This window comes from Camellia sinensis, chromosome 4, assembly GCF_055761805.1.
Source record: "Camellia sinensis isolate YWXY chromosome 4, ASM5576180v1, whole genome shotgun sequence".
Classification (NCBI taxonomy): domain Eukaryota; kingdom Viridiplantae; phylum Streptophyta; class Magnoliopsida; order Ericales; family Theaceae; genus Camellia; species Camellia sinensis.
In genome coordinates, this window is record NC_138964.1 from 206,625,529 (window position 1) to 206,642,419 (window position 16,891).

The window sequence follows — 16,891 nt, forward strand, 5'->3', positions numbered from 1 at the left end:
ATTTTCAAAAGGTGAGGGAGAAACTGTAATAAATATAAACTTCTGGGGGCGTCAGTGTAATTTATCTCGAAATAATGATGGATGGTAGATATGGGTGAAATTAATATTTAAAATGAAGGACAAAATTGTTTATTAATTTAATTCATGGTATTTTTTATGTTTTAAGGTCTCCTTTAATAATTATATGTTTTAATTAAAAAATTATTATAATAATAATTATATGTTTTAATTAAAAAATTATTATAAATTGTAATATTATTTTTTTACGTATTTTTTCGTTAAAAATTAAAAAAATATTAAAATAATTTGTTTTCAAGTGAAACCTAAATTTAAAAAAAACATATATATATTAAAAAAAATAAAAGAATTTTTTTTTTTCTTTCTTCATTTCCAATACAAATGGGTAAAGAGAGGGTGTTTCCAATATTATTTCCCAAAATTATTTCCCGCCACAAAGGATCAAAGTTCGCCGAATGAAGCACAAGCACTCATAAATTCTCTCAAATCTTTATGCTCTTCTTCTACTACGGTTCTCCTCTGTGCTCTGCTCTGCTATGCTAAGTCTTTCTTTCTCTCCTTCACTTCTTCTTGGATCCTCCGTTTCTAGGGTTTTCAGGCTTCGATAAAGGTTTCGAAAACCTAGGGTTTTGACCGAACGCTCTACCAAAATAACTCCAAATACGGAATTGACATTAGGTTTGATTCGATGAGTGCTGTGAACATCACCAACGTCACCGTCTTGGGAAATCCATCATCGTTTCTCACCCCTTTCCAGTTCGAAATTTCATACGAGTGCGTCACTCCTCTTAAAGATGGTACCCTCTCTCTCCATTGTATAAGATTTGATTGATTTCGCTTTTTTCTTTTCCTTTTTTCTTTTTCTTTTTTTGAAATTTTTTATTGCTGTGTGTGTATGTATGTATATATATATATGGTCAAGGTCAATGTTTAGGGTTCGTATTGTTTCAATCGATTTGTATATTATGTTGAAACCTTATCAATTTTTCAAGGAAATGGCTTTAATTGTCTCTTATTGCTTTAGCTAGAACGTTAGCAACTTTTGAGTTATATTCTGCTAGGGTTTTTTCAGCATGTGTTGAAATTTGATTTAAGAGCCAAGTAAAGGTAGAATTCTTAGACCTCTTCTTTGATTGGGAATGAGATTTTCAAGTTTGATACTTTGATTCTTTCCACTATTACAAGTTGGGAGGTTGACATGGTATATTATTGCCCAGAATTCAACCAAGTTGTCATGGCAATTTCAATATTTTACTGCAACTGCTGGCCGGTTGATGTTCCCTTCAGCACACTCTGTATATTTACTTCAAGGCTGTGTTGGATCATGGGTTTGGGTAAGGGTTTGGAAACAATAAGGGAAAAGGAAAAGGTAGGTGAAATGCAGTTATATTTCATTCACACCCAAATCTATGATCCAAACACAACCCAAATGTGTTATTTTGGGAGGACATCTACATTATTGATTACTCAAGTTAAGGGCGGTTTGGTTTCCCCTCTTCTCTTTCCATGCTGGAATGCCAGTAACTAGTAAATGATTTAGCTGGTCATTGAAGAAGCTTCAAACAGCATTTTGTTTCACCAACAAACAGAGAAGGAAGGAAGGAAGGAAGGAAGGAAGGAAAAAAAAAAGAAAAAAAAAGAACTACACCAAATGTGGTTTCCCCATATCCTTCCGTAGGTTGGTTACTTAGATTACCCTATTCTTTTATATTTTCATGCTGGAAGTGGTTTTTCTTCCTTTGTGGCAAAATATCCTTCCAAATGCAATGGGCTAAAAGGTCTTATCTGGGAACATGAATTATTTTATCTTTATTAGCAGTTCCATAGATCTCACAGCTAGGATCATTGGTTAGATTCCTGCTAGCTGTTATTAATTGTTTTTTTTTTTTTTTATATGTGCCACTTGTTCGTTTTACCACTTTGTCTGAAAACCTGATTGAATACATGTCATACAGCTCAAACAAGAAGAAATAACTGATAATCATGCATGATGAACTTGGACCTTTAATCTATTTCAAGTACCTGATGGTGGTGCTGTTGTTCAATTCCTGTTCCATGGGGTTGAGGCAGAAGCTACAAGGAGGGAAAAAGTTCTTGTGCTTTTAATTATTGACTTTTTTTTTTCTTCTTTCTTTTCTAAATAGTTCACATACTTTTTCCCTTGATAAATCATCTGGTTTCCATGTTTGTCTTGTTATCCCTTCCTTTTGATTGGAAGCGTGGGGTTAAAGAAATGCAACTTTGATGGTGCCAGTATGATATTTTAAGAGTGATTAAAATAACACGGTCCTGAATGGTATGTTGAGGTAACTTACCAATGCCTAGGTCAATGAGCAAGCCTTGAGGAATCTTGATACCTTTATTTGATAGAAGAAACCTTAATTAAATCTTTTCAGTGCCTTGTCAGGTGAATAGTTTAACGATTCAAAACTCTAGACACTTTAAACTTTTTATGGTTATGTGTTGTTAAAGAAGAATTAAAGTGTTTCTTACCAACTTTAACTAATGATCCTAGAAGATATAGGATGCTCAAATGCACCTGATTAATCTAAAACAATTAATTGTTTTCTTTGGGAATTTATAAGTGGATTCCTTTGAAAATTGTTGATAGACTTTCGAGTTGAAATTGGAAATTCTTGAAAATGGATTATCGGTTGTTCAGAATTGTCCCAACATAATGCTGTCCCAGGGCTTGGGGGGAGTGGCCCTAGATATGATTTGTTGATTGTGTATGTGCATGAGCATCATCATTTATGATTACCAAATTATTGAATTAACTGTATGGTTAAAAGTTTTGTTCTGGTTCTCTTCTTGCTCTTTTTTGTTTATTTATTTTTTCTTTTTTTGTAAAGAAGAAAATTGGTACTCATTTTTACTTGATCAAGTTAAGTCAGGCTTTGTGGTTGATATATGTTAATTCTGAAATAGCCGTTTTTTATCCAGCTTATAGTTATTTTATTTAATGCAGATATTGAATGGAAACTCATTTACGTGGGATCTGCTGAGGATGAAACATATGACCAACTTTTAGAAAGTGTACTTGTTGGGCCTGTCAATGTTGGGAACTATCGTTTTGTCTTCCAAGTAATTTCACCAAGTCCTTGAATTAATAATCTGTTCAGAATTTCCTATTTTGATTGCATATGGATCAACTCTTATCCATTATATTTTTGCTGGCCACTTCTACCAGGCAGACCCTCCAGATCCTTCAAAGATCCGCGAAGAAGACATAATCGGTGTGACAGTGCTCCTACTGACATGTTCTTATCTAGGTCAGGAATTTGTCCGAGTGGGCTATTACGTAAACAATGATTATGAAGATGAGCAGCTAAGAGAGGAACCTCCTCCTAAGGTGTTGATCGATAAGGTCCAAAGAAATATACTATCTGACAAACCCAGAGTCACAAAGTTCCCCATCAATTTCCACCAGGAAAACAGTGAAAGTGGAGAACAAGCAGATGGAAACAAAGAGCTGCCTGCTCCACTTGATAATCCTTCAAATGAAGGACTTTAGGTCCTCAGTCTTGTGAACTTCTCTAGATTCCTGATCTCTATCTATTATAGGTAGATATAGCAAGATTGCCCGCTTAGCTGATCTAATTGCTCAAATGTTAGATGAAACAATGCGTTCAACTTTTTATTTTTATTTATTTATTTTCATTTTGTAGTATTTATTTTGATCCAATATGTGCTTAGCCGCTTACCTTGCATCATTCCAAACTGGATTATGGAGTTTGTGATTATATGAAAGCGACAATTTTTTGTTTTGTTGGCTGTATGCAGTTCATGATCCCAGTCATTCACTGTGTCAGGTATATGTGGATTATTTAGTAAGGGGAGCTTCTATTAGTTATTTGCTTATTACAAGCACCTTTTGAATTGCATGTGGATGCATTAATTTTATTTCTCAATTTTGGTTCAATGCTTTCCTATTCCTTGTTACCTAGTAAGAATACTAGATTATATATTGATATTAGATGCAGTACATCCTCCAGTCTGCTCGGCCTGAATAAAGAAACAAGTCCCACGAAATTTACAGAATTTGGCATCCACTGATGTTTCCCTGTGCTTAATTGCATGATTAAATATTGGATGTAATAATGATATGCGTGATCCAATGGGCAATTAATTTACAGTAGGGTTTACAACATTGTTGGGTCAGGGGGTGATCAGACTTTTTACTGAATTTCGTTTGCAATTTATTACGGGTACATGTAAGTCTTAGTAAATTGACTTATTGTTTAATAAGTCTTATGAGAAAAATTGATCATAAAAAAACGTTATTAATTGTAAGTTTTAATGATAATTTATAAAAATTATGACAAAAGTCACTAATTGTTAATTTTTAACGACGTATGTAAAAATTGTCACAAAAAAATTATTTTTAATGACAATTTTATCAAGATTTATTTATAATAGGACTTGATTGAAATTAAGCTCAACTATTAGGACCTATTGATAGTTTATCTAATTTATTATTAGCCAGTGATATCATGTAGAATGGTATAATTGTTATACTTAATATTTTATCTTCAATGGATGCAACGGGGGTATGGATGTGCATCTAGTAATTTAAAAACAAAAGAATTTTGGTCGGGTTGTGGATATAGAAGTTTCAATCTGCTAAACCTAACCCAACCGTATAGAATTGAGAATTCTTCATAAATATTAATATATGTGATTTATTTGTTCATTAAATAAATTACTGGAATTTGAAATGAATGCTTTTCACTGTTCAGGAAAACAGAACCCCCATTTCTTTTCATTGTTCAGTTAAAAAATTAGGATTTTTTTTTTTAAATTTATAAAATCTGATTTATTTAGTAAAAAATTAGAATTGTTCTTGTAAAATTAAGATTTGGTTTTTTTTGCCAACCTGATTTGCATTCACTAGCACTTGATTGATTTCGAAACCAGGAGTGGACAGATACAGACGAAATTTTCTCAACCTGAACTCCGTTCAGTATATAACCTCACCAAACTCGAACTGTGAGCACCCCTAACAGCCCTAACAGGTACCACAAAAATTATATAAAAAAAAATTCTGGGGTTCTGGATTGGGTTAAAACACTCATTAGATGAGCTTTCAAGCAGGCTTGATGTGCCACGGCCTAAATGATTGGGGGCTTGTTTTGATGAGAATTGTAGCATGTTGCCACCTGTTCGCATTTACTGAAGAAAAGAAATAGAAACCTAATTAATCGCTGCAAAAAATGTTTTAGAGAAACGTGTATTGACAAGTATCAACTACATACGCTAGATTTTCACCAAGAATCAACTCAAATACTCATATATTGACAAGTATCAAAACACATATGCTAGATTTTCACCAAGAATCAACTCAAATACATACACCGAGTATTTTTTTGTCAATTTGCCAAAGCCAAAATTGTATTGCCAAAAATGTAATTCTCTGTAAACACGAAAGGGCAATACCAACACAAAATTACAAATGCGAACCAAGGCAGGGGAGAAAAAGCAAAACTAACATAATTGACATATTAGGTAATCCAGTTTGCATGTGCTAGGTGAAAACAAAATCTAGAATTAAACAAGTGCTACCAACCATCTCTTAGCAGTAACAAACACGCCATTTCCTTGCTTCATTTTTTGCTTCGGTGGACTGGATCACAGAATGCAACAAGCTTATCACATGCTTCAAATCTTGCTTTTAAGCCTTTTCTTGGCTGGACTCTTTGTTAATTGCTTGGCTTTATCCAAATTTTTATCTTTACCCTTTTCCTGCAGTGGACATAAAAATATGATTCACGCTTTATGTAATCTTGTAACCAATAAATACACAAGGGATCACTATGCATGATGTCAAATTACCTTCTTCTTTAACCTCTTCCTCTGTCTTTGCCGTCCTTTATTTTTTTTCTTTGAGTTGGCTGAATTCTGGTATGATTAATTAATAAAGAGAAATTAATTCACCCATAAAAACAACAGACCTTCAATCTATTTCAGTGGGGATCTCAATAGCAGATGAACCAACCTGTGTAGCAGCTACAATTCGAGCATGCCTCTCTGCGTGAGTCTCTCCATCTTCTTCTTCTTCCTCAATTTCCCCATCACTGTTGAGCACGAGCTTCAGCCTCCCTTCACTAAGTAACTTTTCAGATCGGGCATGTCTCTATTACAAAAATACAAAAGGAGTTTCAATCAGATCAGCAATTGACAGCATATGTACAAGTGGGATACCCATTGGCCATTCTGTAATGCCCCCAAACTTTTGTTTTGAGAAAGGAAGATTTGGAGTACTGCTAGGATTATCAAATTTTTGTACCAAATTTGCTTTACCAAAATGACCTGGCACGCTACATGTTATTTATGCATTGTTACAATACATGGAAGGTAGGGTCCATTGCATCAATACAATGATGAGACATCATTTGGTACAAAATTTTGGTCATCATGGACTTTACATAATTTTCTTTCTAAATGTACTAGGATTACATATTTAAGTCAACCACAGGTCAACTGCCCATAAACCAATTTAGCAATTAGATAGGGCAGGTGAGAAACAGACGTTAGAACCAATTTAGCAATTAGATAGGTCAGATGAGAAACTGACATCACATAGAAGAGGTTCAATATGCCCAAGATACTTGAGGGAAAAAATTATTATTATTATTGTTATTTTGATGTCAAGAGGGGAAAATAATTTGGTAAATGGTTGATGGCCACAAAATCTACCTTGCAAAGAAAAAAAAAAAGAAGACAATTAGTAGTTCATCCATTATTAGCAATTAAATGGCCGAAGGTTAATATTTCCTCAAGAATTGCATCTAATCGCCTCAGAATGAGGCTGGTTTCTTATAAGCCTAGCTGGGTAATAACTATATCCTGTGTTTCTTGCCCACACATGTGCTCATACACATATTCATGCATATACAAACTCACAAACATAAATACAGCTTCATTACATGATTCACTAGAGAAAGATGGAACAATTACTAGATACGATACAAATTAGTACTTAAATGATCATATAGGAAGAGGGCAGAGGGCCCTCCCATCCCAGCAGCAAAAAATGCAACACTTCACAACTGAAGTAATGAAACAGGGTTTCTGTTGACACTAACTATACAGGATGAGGATTTTGAATGGAGCAAGAAACAAAGATATGTAAAAGTGTACCTTGGATTTTAGATGAGTCTTCAAAGTCTCCTCTGACAAGCAAACAATTCTTGGACAAAGTTTGCACCTAAAAACTGATTTACATTTCAAGATGCAGTCTACTTCAGATAGGACTGAATCCTTTTCAGCCACGGTGTTAGACAGCCTACCCACAATTCCAGCATCTCTTTTACTAGATGACTGGCTTTTGATAAAAATGTTATCATCATTTGTTAGTAAACCTGCAAATGTTTACAGTATTAATTATTAGAATATTGGGATTTTCAGGAGTTATGGCAAAGCATGCATTATGAGGTCAACCTTCAACATAAATAATGCAATCTAAATAAAAGAAGGGAGCTTATAGTATAATGCTTTAACAGTCTAATGATGATACTCTCGTACAGACAGGAAAATAGCTGACATAGTCATGCAAATTTTTAAGAATCATATAAGTATATGGCAGTGAAATCACAATGCAAGTTTGGTAAAAAAACAAATTGAGGGAAAATATCCCATTGTTAATCATCTATTGCAGGTTGCAAGATGTGGAAAACATACTCTCAAAAATCAACCCAAAAAAATATGGAAATCAAGCCCACCATCATCAGCTTCTCCTTTTCCATAGCTGTCCAACCCTAACGCACAACCCTTGACATCAATTGCACCACCGCCTTCCTTCAACAGCCACTCTTCCCATGAGATGCTCAATTCTATTTTCTCTCTTGAAAGTCAAGTATTCTTCTCTCCCTAGAAGAGACCATTGGATGGTAAATTTTGCAATAGGTCCATAAGCTCCTTGTTTTTTGCATTCTTAACTTCCAGATGTTAATAAAAAAAAATATAACTTTCAAATTATCAATTCTTTGAGTGCTGTGGAATATATCGTTGTTTTATTCATATTGGATTAATTTGTTTGACCTGTAGTTAGGTTTTCATATTATATTTTCGTTCATGTTCATCTAAGAAGCACAGACAGGGATATAATGTGGACACGGACATGGATGCGGACACAGGACAATGTGATTTCAAAAAAATGGAGACACAGACACGGCGGGAACACGACAATAAAATATGTTTTCATATATTTTTATCTGCTATCTAGATTAATATTACACTCACAAACAATCAATATTAACAAAAACTAACTCTAATTTTATTTATTTATTTTTTTAAAAAATCGTTAAATTAACACTAACAATTTATATCTTTTTTTTTTTTTTTTTTTTTTAATGGATGATTTATTAAGTATTTAAATCTAAGAAAAAAATAATAAACATTCAACATTCAATATTCAATATTCATCAAATAAAAGACAACTTGTCATATCCCCAAGGTTGTTAAAATCGGGACTCTATATGGGATCGTTGGAAGGGACTCGTGGATTGTATCGTAAAATCAGATCGAGAATCGTCAGGTTCTACTTTCAATGTAAAATAAAATGAAAAATTATCAATAATGATAATATATGTTACGTAATTTTAAAAATATTAAAGAAAAAAATGATAAATTTGATATAATGCATCTTTTATGTTAACATCAATTAGAAGAGACATTTGAAAAAAGTGCTTATAGTCAAATTTTTTATATAGATATACACATATACATACATATATATAAGAAATAAATACCCAAAAAAAATTGTTAGGATCGGGATAGTAATAGAATCGGGATCGTATGTGATTCTACACGTTTTTATAAATAGGATTGTAATAATTTTAAGATTCTACTAAATTTAAGATCCTAGTGTGATCGAAATCGTTTGGCACAACTGAAATCATAGAACTGTAACATGCTACTGTCGAAAAATAGTTTAAGACCATGAAGAGTGGACCTTTTGTTACATGAGAGACACTGATACACAAAAAATCTTCATGAAACAAGATATATAACTCGTTGAATTTCAATAAAAAAAATATGCAGAAGTTAAGAATTTCAAATAGTAGAAATAAATAATACTACCTGATGAGTCAACATCAACTTCATTTGCCGAGGTGCTATCCTCACTCTTGTATCCTGAAAAACACAATATTCATTCAATAAGAATTTTGTGCCTTTTTTTTGTGTGTATGTCTGTGTTTGAGGTAAGATAATGAAGATATCTAGAAACATCCCCATTGCTCAAATCTGAAATAATCTACAAGCCATGTAGAAATGAATGTAATGTCCAAGATAATTTTTAGAGATGATGACATAGCTGAAATGTTTGAAAAGAACAAAAGAGGAACAGATTCTTAAATACTCAATGAAATAAACAAATGTACATGGTCAAGCCATACCAATGAAAAGTTATGCGAATATCAACATAGAAATTTCCTACTACCATTTAATTAGGTTGTGTTTGGATCATAGATTTGGATAGGGATTTGGAAAGGATAATCCAAACACAACCTTAATATAACTAACAAGAAAAGAGAGAGAGAGAGAGAGAGAGAGAGAGAGAGAGAGAGAGAGAGAAGAAATTTATCAAGATTCAATCCTGTGCAACAAAGCAAAGCAACAGAACAAGCAAAAAAAAAATGTTGAACATCAAGAACAAAAGTAAGGATAAACAAACCAGAGAAAGAAGAGTGAGATTGGCGGTATTCTTTAAATTCTGCAACATCATCCTCTGCCTCTGTTTCTTCAGCGGCTTCCGCCTCTAGTTCAGAGTCTGAAGAAGATGAAGAAGAATCAGAGCCACTATTTCTATCTCCATGTTCATGCCTATAGAATCTCCTTTTTATCATTGTCTTTTACTCTGTTCAACTGCAAAAATAAAAAATAAAAAAAATAAAAATAAAGAAGGTGGAAACCCAGAGATCTAAGTGAATTACTTGCAACTATTGAACCTACACACACAACTTGCTGTAAATATCATCTTTGTTTCGCAAAATTGTTCCTAGGATTTTGGATTTGGCAAAGAGTTTTTCACTTCATTTTCTTTTCTTATCTTTCACTTCACAAAATTTCAAATCCTAGACGAGAAAAAATTCCATATGTCAATATCATGAAAAGATTTACAAATAAATTAAACCCTTTATAAATAATAAAACAATAAGAAATAGGATTCAATGTGAGAGATCATCATCATCCCAAATTTAGCACAAGCCTGGGCATTCCAAAGATCATCATCATCCCCAACTGCTTTCCTTCCCTCCCTCATCCTTTCCCAGCAAAAATTCCCCCGAACAGAAAATAATATTTTTTAACAAAATTCACCAAAACAACAAACAAACAGACTAAAAATAACAACAATAATAAAAAACTTTCAAACAGATTTCAAGCAATCTCAAGCGATTTGAAGCAAATTGTAAGCAATTCTCCATCATCAGAAAGACAATTTCAGAAAAAATACCTGGATTTCAAGATGCGTGATGGATTTCAGCAATCTCAAGCTTCGTCTTAGGGTTTGTGTGTGGTTTAGGAGTTTCGGCTTCATCTGCTTCGTCTTACGGTTTGTTTGTGCTTCGTCTTGATCTTCTCCATCAGAAAGACGATGTGAAGGAGTCGATTTCAAGGGTTTCGGGTTTCTCAGATGGATCGAAGATAGAGATCCAAAGTGTTTAGAATTTAGGGTTTAGAGAGAGATAAGACAGAGGGAAGAGAGAGGCAGGGACGATCGGTAGAGATAAAGATGGAACAGCAGAGATGGAAGCTAACAGAGACAGAGAGGCCGAAAAACACAGAGAGAGAGAGGAGAAGGATCTGAGATGGAGAGAGAGAAAACACGAAGGGTCTGGAAGGGTTTAGGGTTTAGATTTAGGTTTAGGGTTCGGATGAGATGGAAGGGTCTAAAGGCGATCCAACGGCTATCAACATGTGATTTTCCTTCGACGACTATAAAAATCAACACATACATTGGGATAACTATAAGAAAAATGTTTGGGAGCACTAATTAGTGCTCCCACTAATTAGGTGATAGTGGGTCTCGCCATTAATGATGTGATGTTTTGGTCTTAAAGTTGTATTTTTTTTTTTTTTTTACTTTTTTAATGTATTAGTACTATTAGTGGTGATGTTTTTAGTGGGATGAATCATTGTTGTAACTATAAATAGAGTTCTCTCTAAAAATTAGGGATTGTTTGGGATGATTGTATTTTTTGACTTTTTATGAGATATAAGTTAGATTTGAATTGGATTTGAAGTAATGGGTTAGAGAGGTGATGTGACTTAAATAAGATGATGCGATTTAAATAAGATATTGACTTTTAATTTTTTTTCAAATATGCCAAACTAACCCTAAAAATAAATTGAGGATAATGTTTTTCACTAGTATTATTATGGAAGTGGTAAATGAGAATGATGGATGAAAATAGTAAGTAGTTGTTGTTTTTGATTCAATAAATGAATATGTAGATAGGCTACTCCACCACTAAGGGTGGTGGCCTAGTGGTGAAGGCATTGTCTTCTCACAGTCATGAGTCAAGTTCGATTTCTGGGAGGCGCGAAAATCTTGGATTTTCCATCCATGGCTGGGGCGGTTGATGAGCTCCACTGGTGCTTTGGTGGTAAGTCCCTTCCTATGAGTTGGGTTAAATCAGGCTGGCAATTGGCTACCCCCGGGCCTGGGCCTACGGAGGTCGTGATGCCCCCACAGAACCTTTTATTTTTCCAGTTCAAAAAAAAAAAGAAAAAGATAGGCTACTCTAACATATTTGTCAGGGAGTATTGCCCCTTAGCACCTACAGCATATCTGCAGGGAACCCCACCACACCTACGTCAGGAGTATTACCCCTTAGCATCTACAGCATATCTGCAGGGAATCCCACTACACCTACGTCAGGCACTAAAAAGTATGTTTAATGCATATCACGTTAGGCACTAAAAAGTATGTCTAATCCCTACACCTACGTCAGGCACTAAAAAGTATGTTTAATGCATGTCACGTCAGGCACTAAAAAGCATGTTTAATGCATGCCAGGCACTAAGAAGTATGTTTAATCCCCCACCGCACCTACGTCAGGCGCTAAGAAGTATGTTTAACCTTAACAAGGGGTAATGGAGATTCGAACCCAAGCTTTGAGCGAGAGATTCGAAAGTTTTATCCACTGAACCAATTCCCTGTTGGTAGTAAGTAGATGTTTGAGAACATGTAAATATATATATTTTTTTATGATCAGAAAAAAAAAAAAAAATCAAATATCACCTTTCAAAAAGAAAGAGAAGGATGATTGGCATTGTATTAAAGTATTATGTTATTCCGATGATGACATGTCAACGTGTCAAATTATAATTTTCATTGGGCCCATCGTTTAATTCGTTGAAATCGTATTAATTTTCACTGCTTTACTTATGAATTGTGATTTAAATTTTAAAATTTATAATTTGTTCACTGAATTATTTCGCTCCATTATAATTAATACATATATATTTTTTAATTTCTAATGAAATATCAATATAAAATGAATGTGAGAGAGATTTAAGATATGAAATTTATTACAAATTAGTAGTTATATATATGAAATATATTATATAAAATTATTTTGTATTATATATCTAAAAAAATATTATATAAATTAGTATTATATTTTATGCAAATGTATGATAATTAGTTAGAATATTCTTCAATCCGTCAATCCGAAAAAAACCTCTCAAACCATAATTTATTAATCCGTTAATCCGTGAACCCGCCATTTGATTTGTAACTTCACTCTCAAACTGTTTGAATTGCACCGCGCACATGTTTAGTTTTCATGATATTATTTTCACAAAATCTATTGTTGAACACATTAAAAAATAGTAATTAAAATTCTAAAACTAAAAATTCAAATGTAAAAGTATGTTAATTTATCATTTTATCAAATGATGTCTGCCCCTCCTATATTAATGGATATAGTGCATATACGTAAAGCCCTCCAACGCCGGTAGACTGTAGCTTGTTTCCCGGCCAACCTTCATGAACTCCATCTCCCCAATTCCAATTGAATCTGATCCATATTCAATGAGTACTGTTGACCAATTCCAATTGAATCTGATTCCTATTCAATGATTACTGTTGAGTCCCAATTCGAATCGAATCTGATTCATATTCAATGATTACTATTAAGTATAATATGGTTGTGTTCGGTTTCCATTTCCTTTCCACTCATTGAATTTATTACTAATGCCCATAGTCAGATTCAATGATTACTATTAGGTGTAACATCGTTGTTTTCGATTTTCATAATAAATAATAATGATACATACCTCTAATTTAAGAGTTCTGAATAGAACACTAGTAAGGTGGAAGAATGAGAGAGAGTAGAGAGAGATAGAAAAAGAAGTGTGGGCCCCACCTTCACATAGATACGCTCCACATTGCATTAGAGCTCTCAAATTAGAATTTTTAAACATTATTGCCATAATAAATTTCATTTCCTCTCCACTCATTAAATTTATTACTAATTCTCATAGTCGTTACAAGAAGTTTCGCACATCATCAAGAAAAGTTCAGTACATTGAGAAATCCGGTTGAACCCATCAAGTGAATGTTGTTGGTATAATAAACAATATGAAAAACGCAATTAAAAACACTTGTTATGCTATTGTAGTAGGTACGGTAATTGAATTTGCACTGAGGTCCATTCATGGATGCCATACTTGTGTTTTGTTGGACTCATTAATCAATTCTGATTTGTTGGACTCAATAATCAATTCTCACCCGTAATCGAATCCAAAAATTGGAGATTTCCAATGTTGCATAGAGAGTGCTTCCCCAACAGATTTTTTTTTAAAGTTTGGTTGGGACTCACGGAGAGTTTGAAACACCAAATATTGTACACCATTCTAGAAATTGAAGGTTTCATCGATGAACTGGACAAAATTACGAAGATCGTCAAATCTTTGTCGACTCACGATTCAAACTATTATAAATTCATTGTTCGTGTGTTGGATTTAACTAAGGAGATCAATTTGCGTCTATCTTTATTTGCATCCTTCAAAATTATTACACAGTTCTTCATCGAATTTCTCTCTGACATATTTGCTGCCGCACATACAGTCTCCGTAATTATTGTTTGGTGCACCAACCTGGATTACACTTCAGTGGATAATTTGACCAAATGAGATCTCCTTTTATATATAGGCAATCTAGCCTTCTTAAAAATAATCTAAAAGAACCCAAGAGTGGGTGGCATTATGGTTAAGATTTAGAGTTTAAATTCCAAGGTTATGAGTTCAATTCCTTTTTTTTTGGGCCAATCTCCTGGACGAAGCAGAGTTGGTTAGGAGTTTGGATCTCAAGTTGTCTAATCAGTACTTGCTGTGGGTTCAATGCTCCTCCGCTGTGCGAGTCCTGACTTAAGCGGAGTTTGTCTGGGGAGGTCGAGACAAGTTCTCAGGTCATAATCTCCTCGCTCGGAACGGCTAACAAGGCACACTGGTGATCTCTGCAAGGGGTGCTGCCTTGGACCTGCCGGAGGGTAGGGAGGATTTTCCTGTAAAAAAAAAAAAATCTAAAATGTACCATTAATATTGTGTGTCCTCTTAGGACCTGCCACAGCCTTCTTAGAACTATCTAAAGTATATTCTATAATTTTTTGTTAGAAAAAAATGGTTATATGGTAACTTTAATGCCAAATTAAAGTAGCTCTCAACCGGTAGTTGACATAGGATTAAATAGATTTAGATTTTTTGTAACAAAATCTTTACACCACAAAAAGAATGACTAAAAATTATTAAGAATTGAATGAGAAATTGTCTCATAAAGTTAACCTTATGAATGAGGTATTGGGAATTGTGTATAACTACTAATACCATATTGATTGTAGAGGAAAGTATTGATGGATATTTAAACCTCAAGATTTTAATAAGGGCATGAGCCATTTGGGGCATCCAAATTTTCCTAAATGAAGGGAGTTATGGATGTTTCAAGGATGAGTTTGGGCAAAAATTATGGTCCAAGTTAATAATACAAAAATTGTCGCACGTGCGTACACTGCCTGCCCAGACCCATCTTGGTCCGTGATCCGTGGATCTTAGGCTTGAGCTTGAGGCTTGTTGAAATGGGTTATGTTTGGGTTGGGCCGGATTGATGGTCCACCAACCTAATCTTTTTGCGCCAGGCTTGTTTGGCGACTGCAGATATACACACATGTGTATATAGAGTGTGTAACTCACACACTTACTCCTCACGAATTTTGTGCGTTACTCCATCAGTTTTGCAAGAGTAATGGGTGCATTTGCTGCTAGCCTTTATGGTTGGGAGGCTCTTTCTTTTTCCTCCATTGTGTATAAAAGGAGGCCATCTTCCTTGATTTTTAACACAGAATTATTTGCTTCTATACTATGTAGTCAGTCTGCTCCTATACTTTTCTTTTTGTGTGAAAGAGTGCTATCATTGTTGGTTCGCCATAACTAAGTAGAAGGTGCTTTTGTGTTAGCGAATCTATACCATCGTATCCTAGAAAACAAGCGTTGACATACCTCCAACACCCACAGTGAGGCGGCGAATCTGTTTTAAGGAGACTGTAGTATCACACAAGTTTCAGTTTGCTTTCTTTAACTATTTTATCTCACTGTTAAGTTTTGTTAAATATTTCTATTCACCAAAATGTAATCTTTAATATGAGTTAGATTTATGATTTCTTATTATGTAAATCAATTTAATTAAATATGAATCTATTTTTTAATTTTATTTAAATTAAACAATTTGTACAACATTTTTCATACAAGCTCTAGAATCGTGTCTAAGGCCTGGTTTGGGATCTTAAAAAAAAATTCAAAAAGTCAAAAAGTTACTAAAAAAGTTAAAAAATTATCTCTATTCACAAAAAAAAAATATAAAAAAAATTAATTTTACACAAAATTATTACAAACTGAACTGACGTTCCACAGGCATGAGCTGACTTTTTGGAAAAAATTGCACAGGTGGGGTGCACAAATAACACAGTGCTGTTCGGCCAGTGGGGGCTCATCACGGGTCCCGTTTTGATAATCTGAACCGTTGAATGTGTACAACTCGTCGAGTACTATGTATTCATAAAAAATCACGTTGATCGGATATAGCTAACTGCATGATCAAATTAGTTTTGTATAAAAAATGGATGGTGTTGTAGTTAACGGTTGAAAAAAAATTAATCCGATCAGATAGCTATCGATATCCGATCAATGTGAATTTTTGTAAACATATAGTACTCGACGAGTTCTATACATTGAACGGTTCCGATTTACAAAATGAGACCCGTGGCCAAGCAGCATTGCCCATTCAATGCCCAAAAAGGAGGGAATCATCTCTTAGTCCCTTACCTCATCCCACCATACAGCCTATTTTATTCTATTTTTCCCCTATACATTAATTTATACAATTTTTTAATACACATTTTTTCGTAAAAAGTCAAAAAGTTATTCTAAACAACCATATTTTTTTTTCTTATATTGTTAGTCTAAAAAGTAAAAAAGTACACTTATTTAGAACACTCCAAATAACCCCTAAAGTTTTTCAGGGGATTTAAGTGGATTGCTCGCAACTATTGAACAATTTGAACCTACGTACATATAAAATGCGTAAATATCACATCTTTTACTTTGCAGAAGTGTTGGATATTGGATTTGTCAAGAGAAAGTTTTTCACTTAATTTTATTTTATTTTATTTTTTTCTTTCCCAACCCTGCACAATATCCAAACATAGTGAATGCTAAAATGATCAAACAACATAAATTAAATGGGATTCAATGTGACGAAACGAAAGAAATAGAATTAATATTAGTAACCAAAGTTAATGCTCGTGAAGCATTAACCCATCAATACAATCACTATATATACATATACAAAGCTCAAAGCTCATGTAAGCTT

The 16,891-nt window shown here is 33.8% G+C and overlaps 2 protein-coding genes across 2 annotated transcripts; one reads left to right on the forward strand and one right to left on the reverse strand.

The window, feature by feature from the left end:
• Positions 1–386: 386 nt before the first annotated feature.
• On the forward strand, positions 387–3,786 carry LOC114270847 (putative histone chaperone ASF1A). The gene is made up of 3 exons (XM_028212474.2): positions 387–815; positions 2,987–3,102; positions 3,209–3,786. Exons 1-3 carry the CDS (start codon positions 707–709, stop codon positions 3,530–3,532), a joined length of 549 nt encoding a protein of 182 aa, XP_028068275.1. The 5' UTR covers positions 387–706; the 3' UTR covers positions 3,533–3,786.
• Positions 3,787–5,490: 1,704 nt separating this feature from the next.
• LOC114270849 (stress response protein) lies at positions 5,491–10,972 on the reverse strand. The gene is made up of 7 exons (XM_028212475.2): positions 10,475–10,972; positions 9,695–9,885; positions 9,100–9,153; positions 7,159–7,379; positions 6,014–6,151; positions 5,851–5,916; positions 5,491–5,760 (listed from the first exon to the last, which is right to left on the reverse strand). Exons 2-7 carry the CDS (start codon positions 9,864–9,866, stop codon positions 5,677–5,679), a joined length of 735 nt encoding a protein of 244 aa, XP_028068276.2. The 5' UTR covers positions 9,867–9,885; positions 10,475–10,972; the 3' UTR covers positions 5,491–5,676.
• Between the last annotated feature and the right edge of the window lie 5,919 nt (positions 10,973–16,891).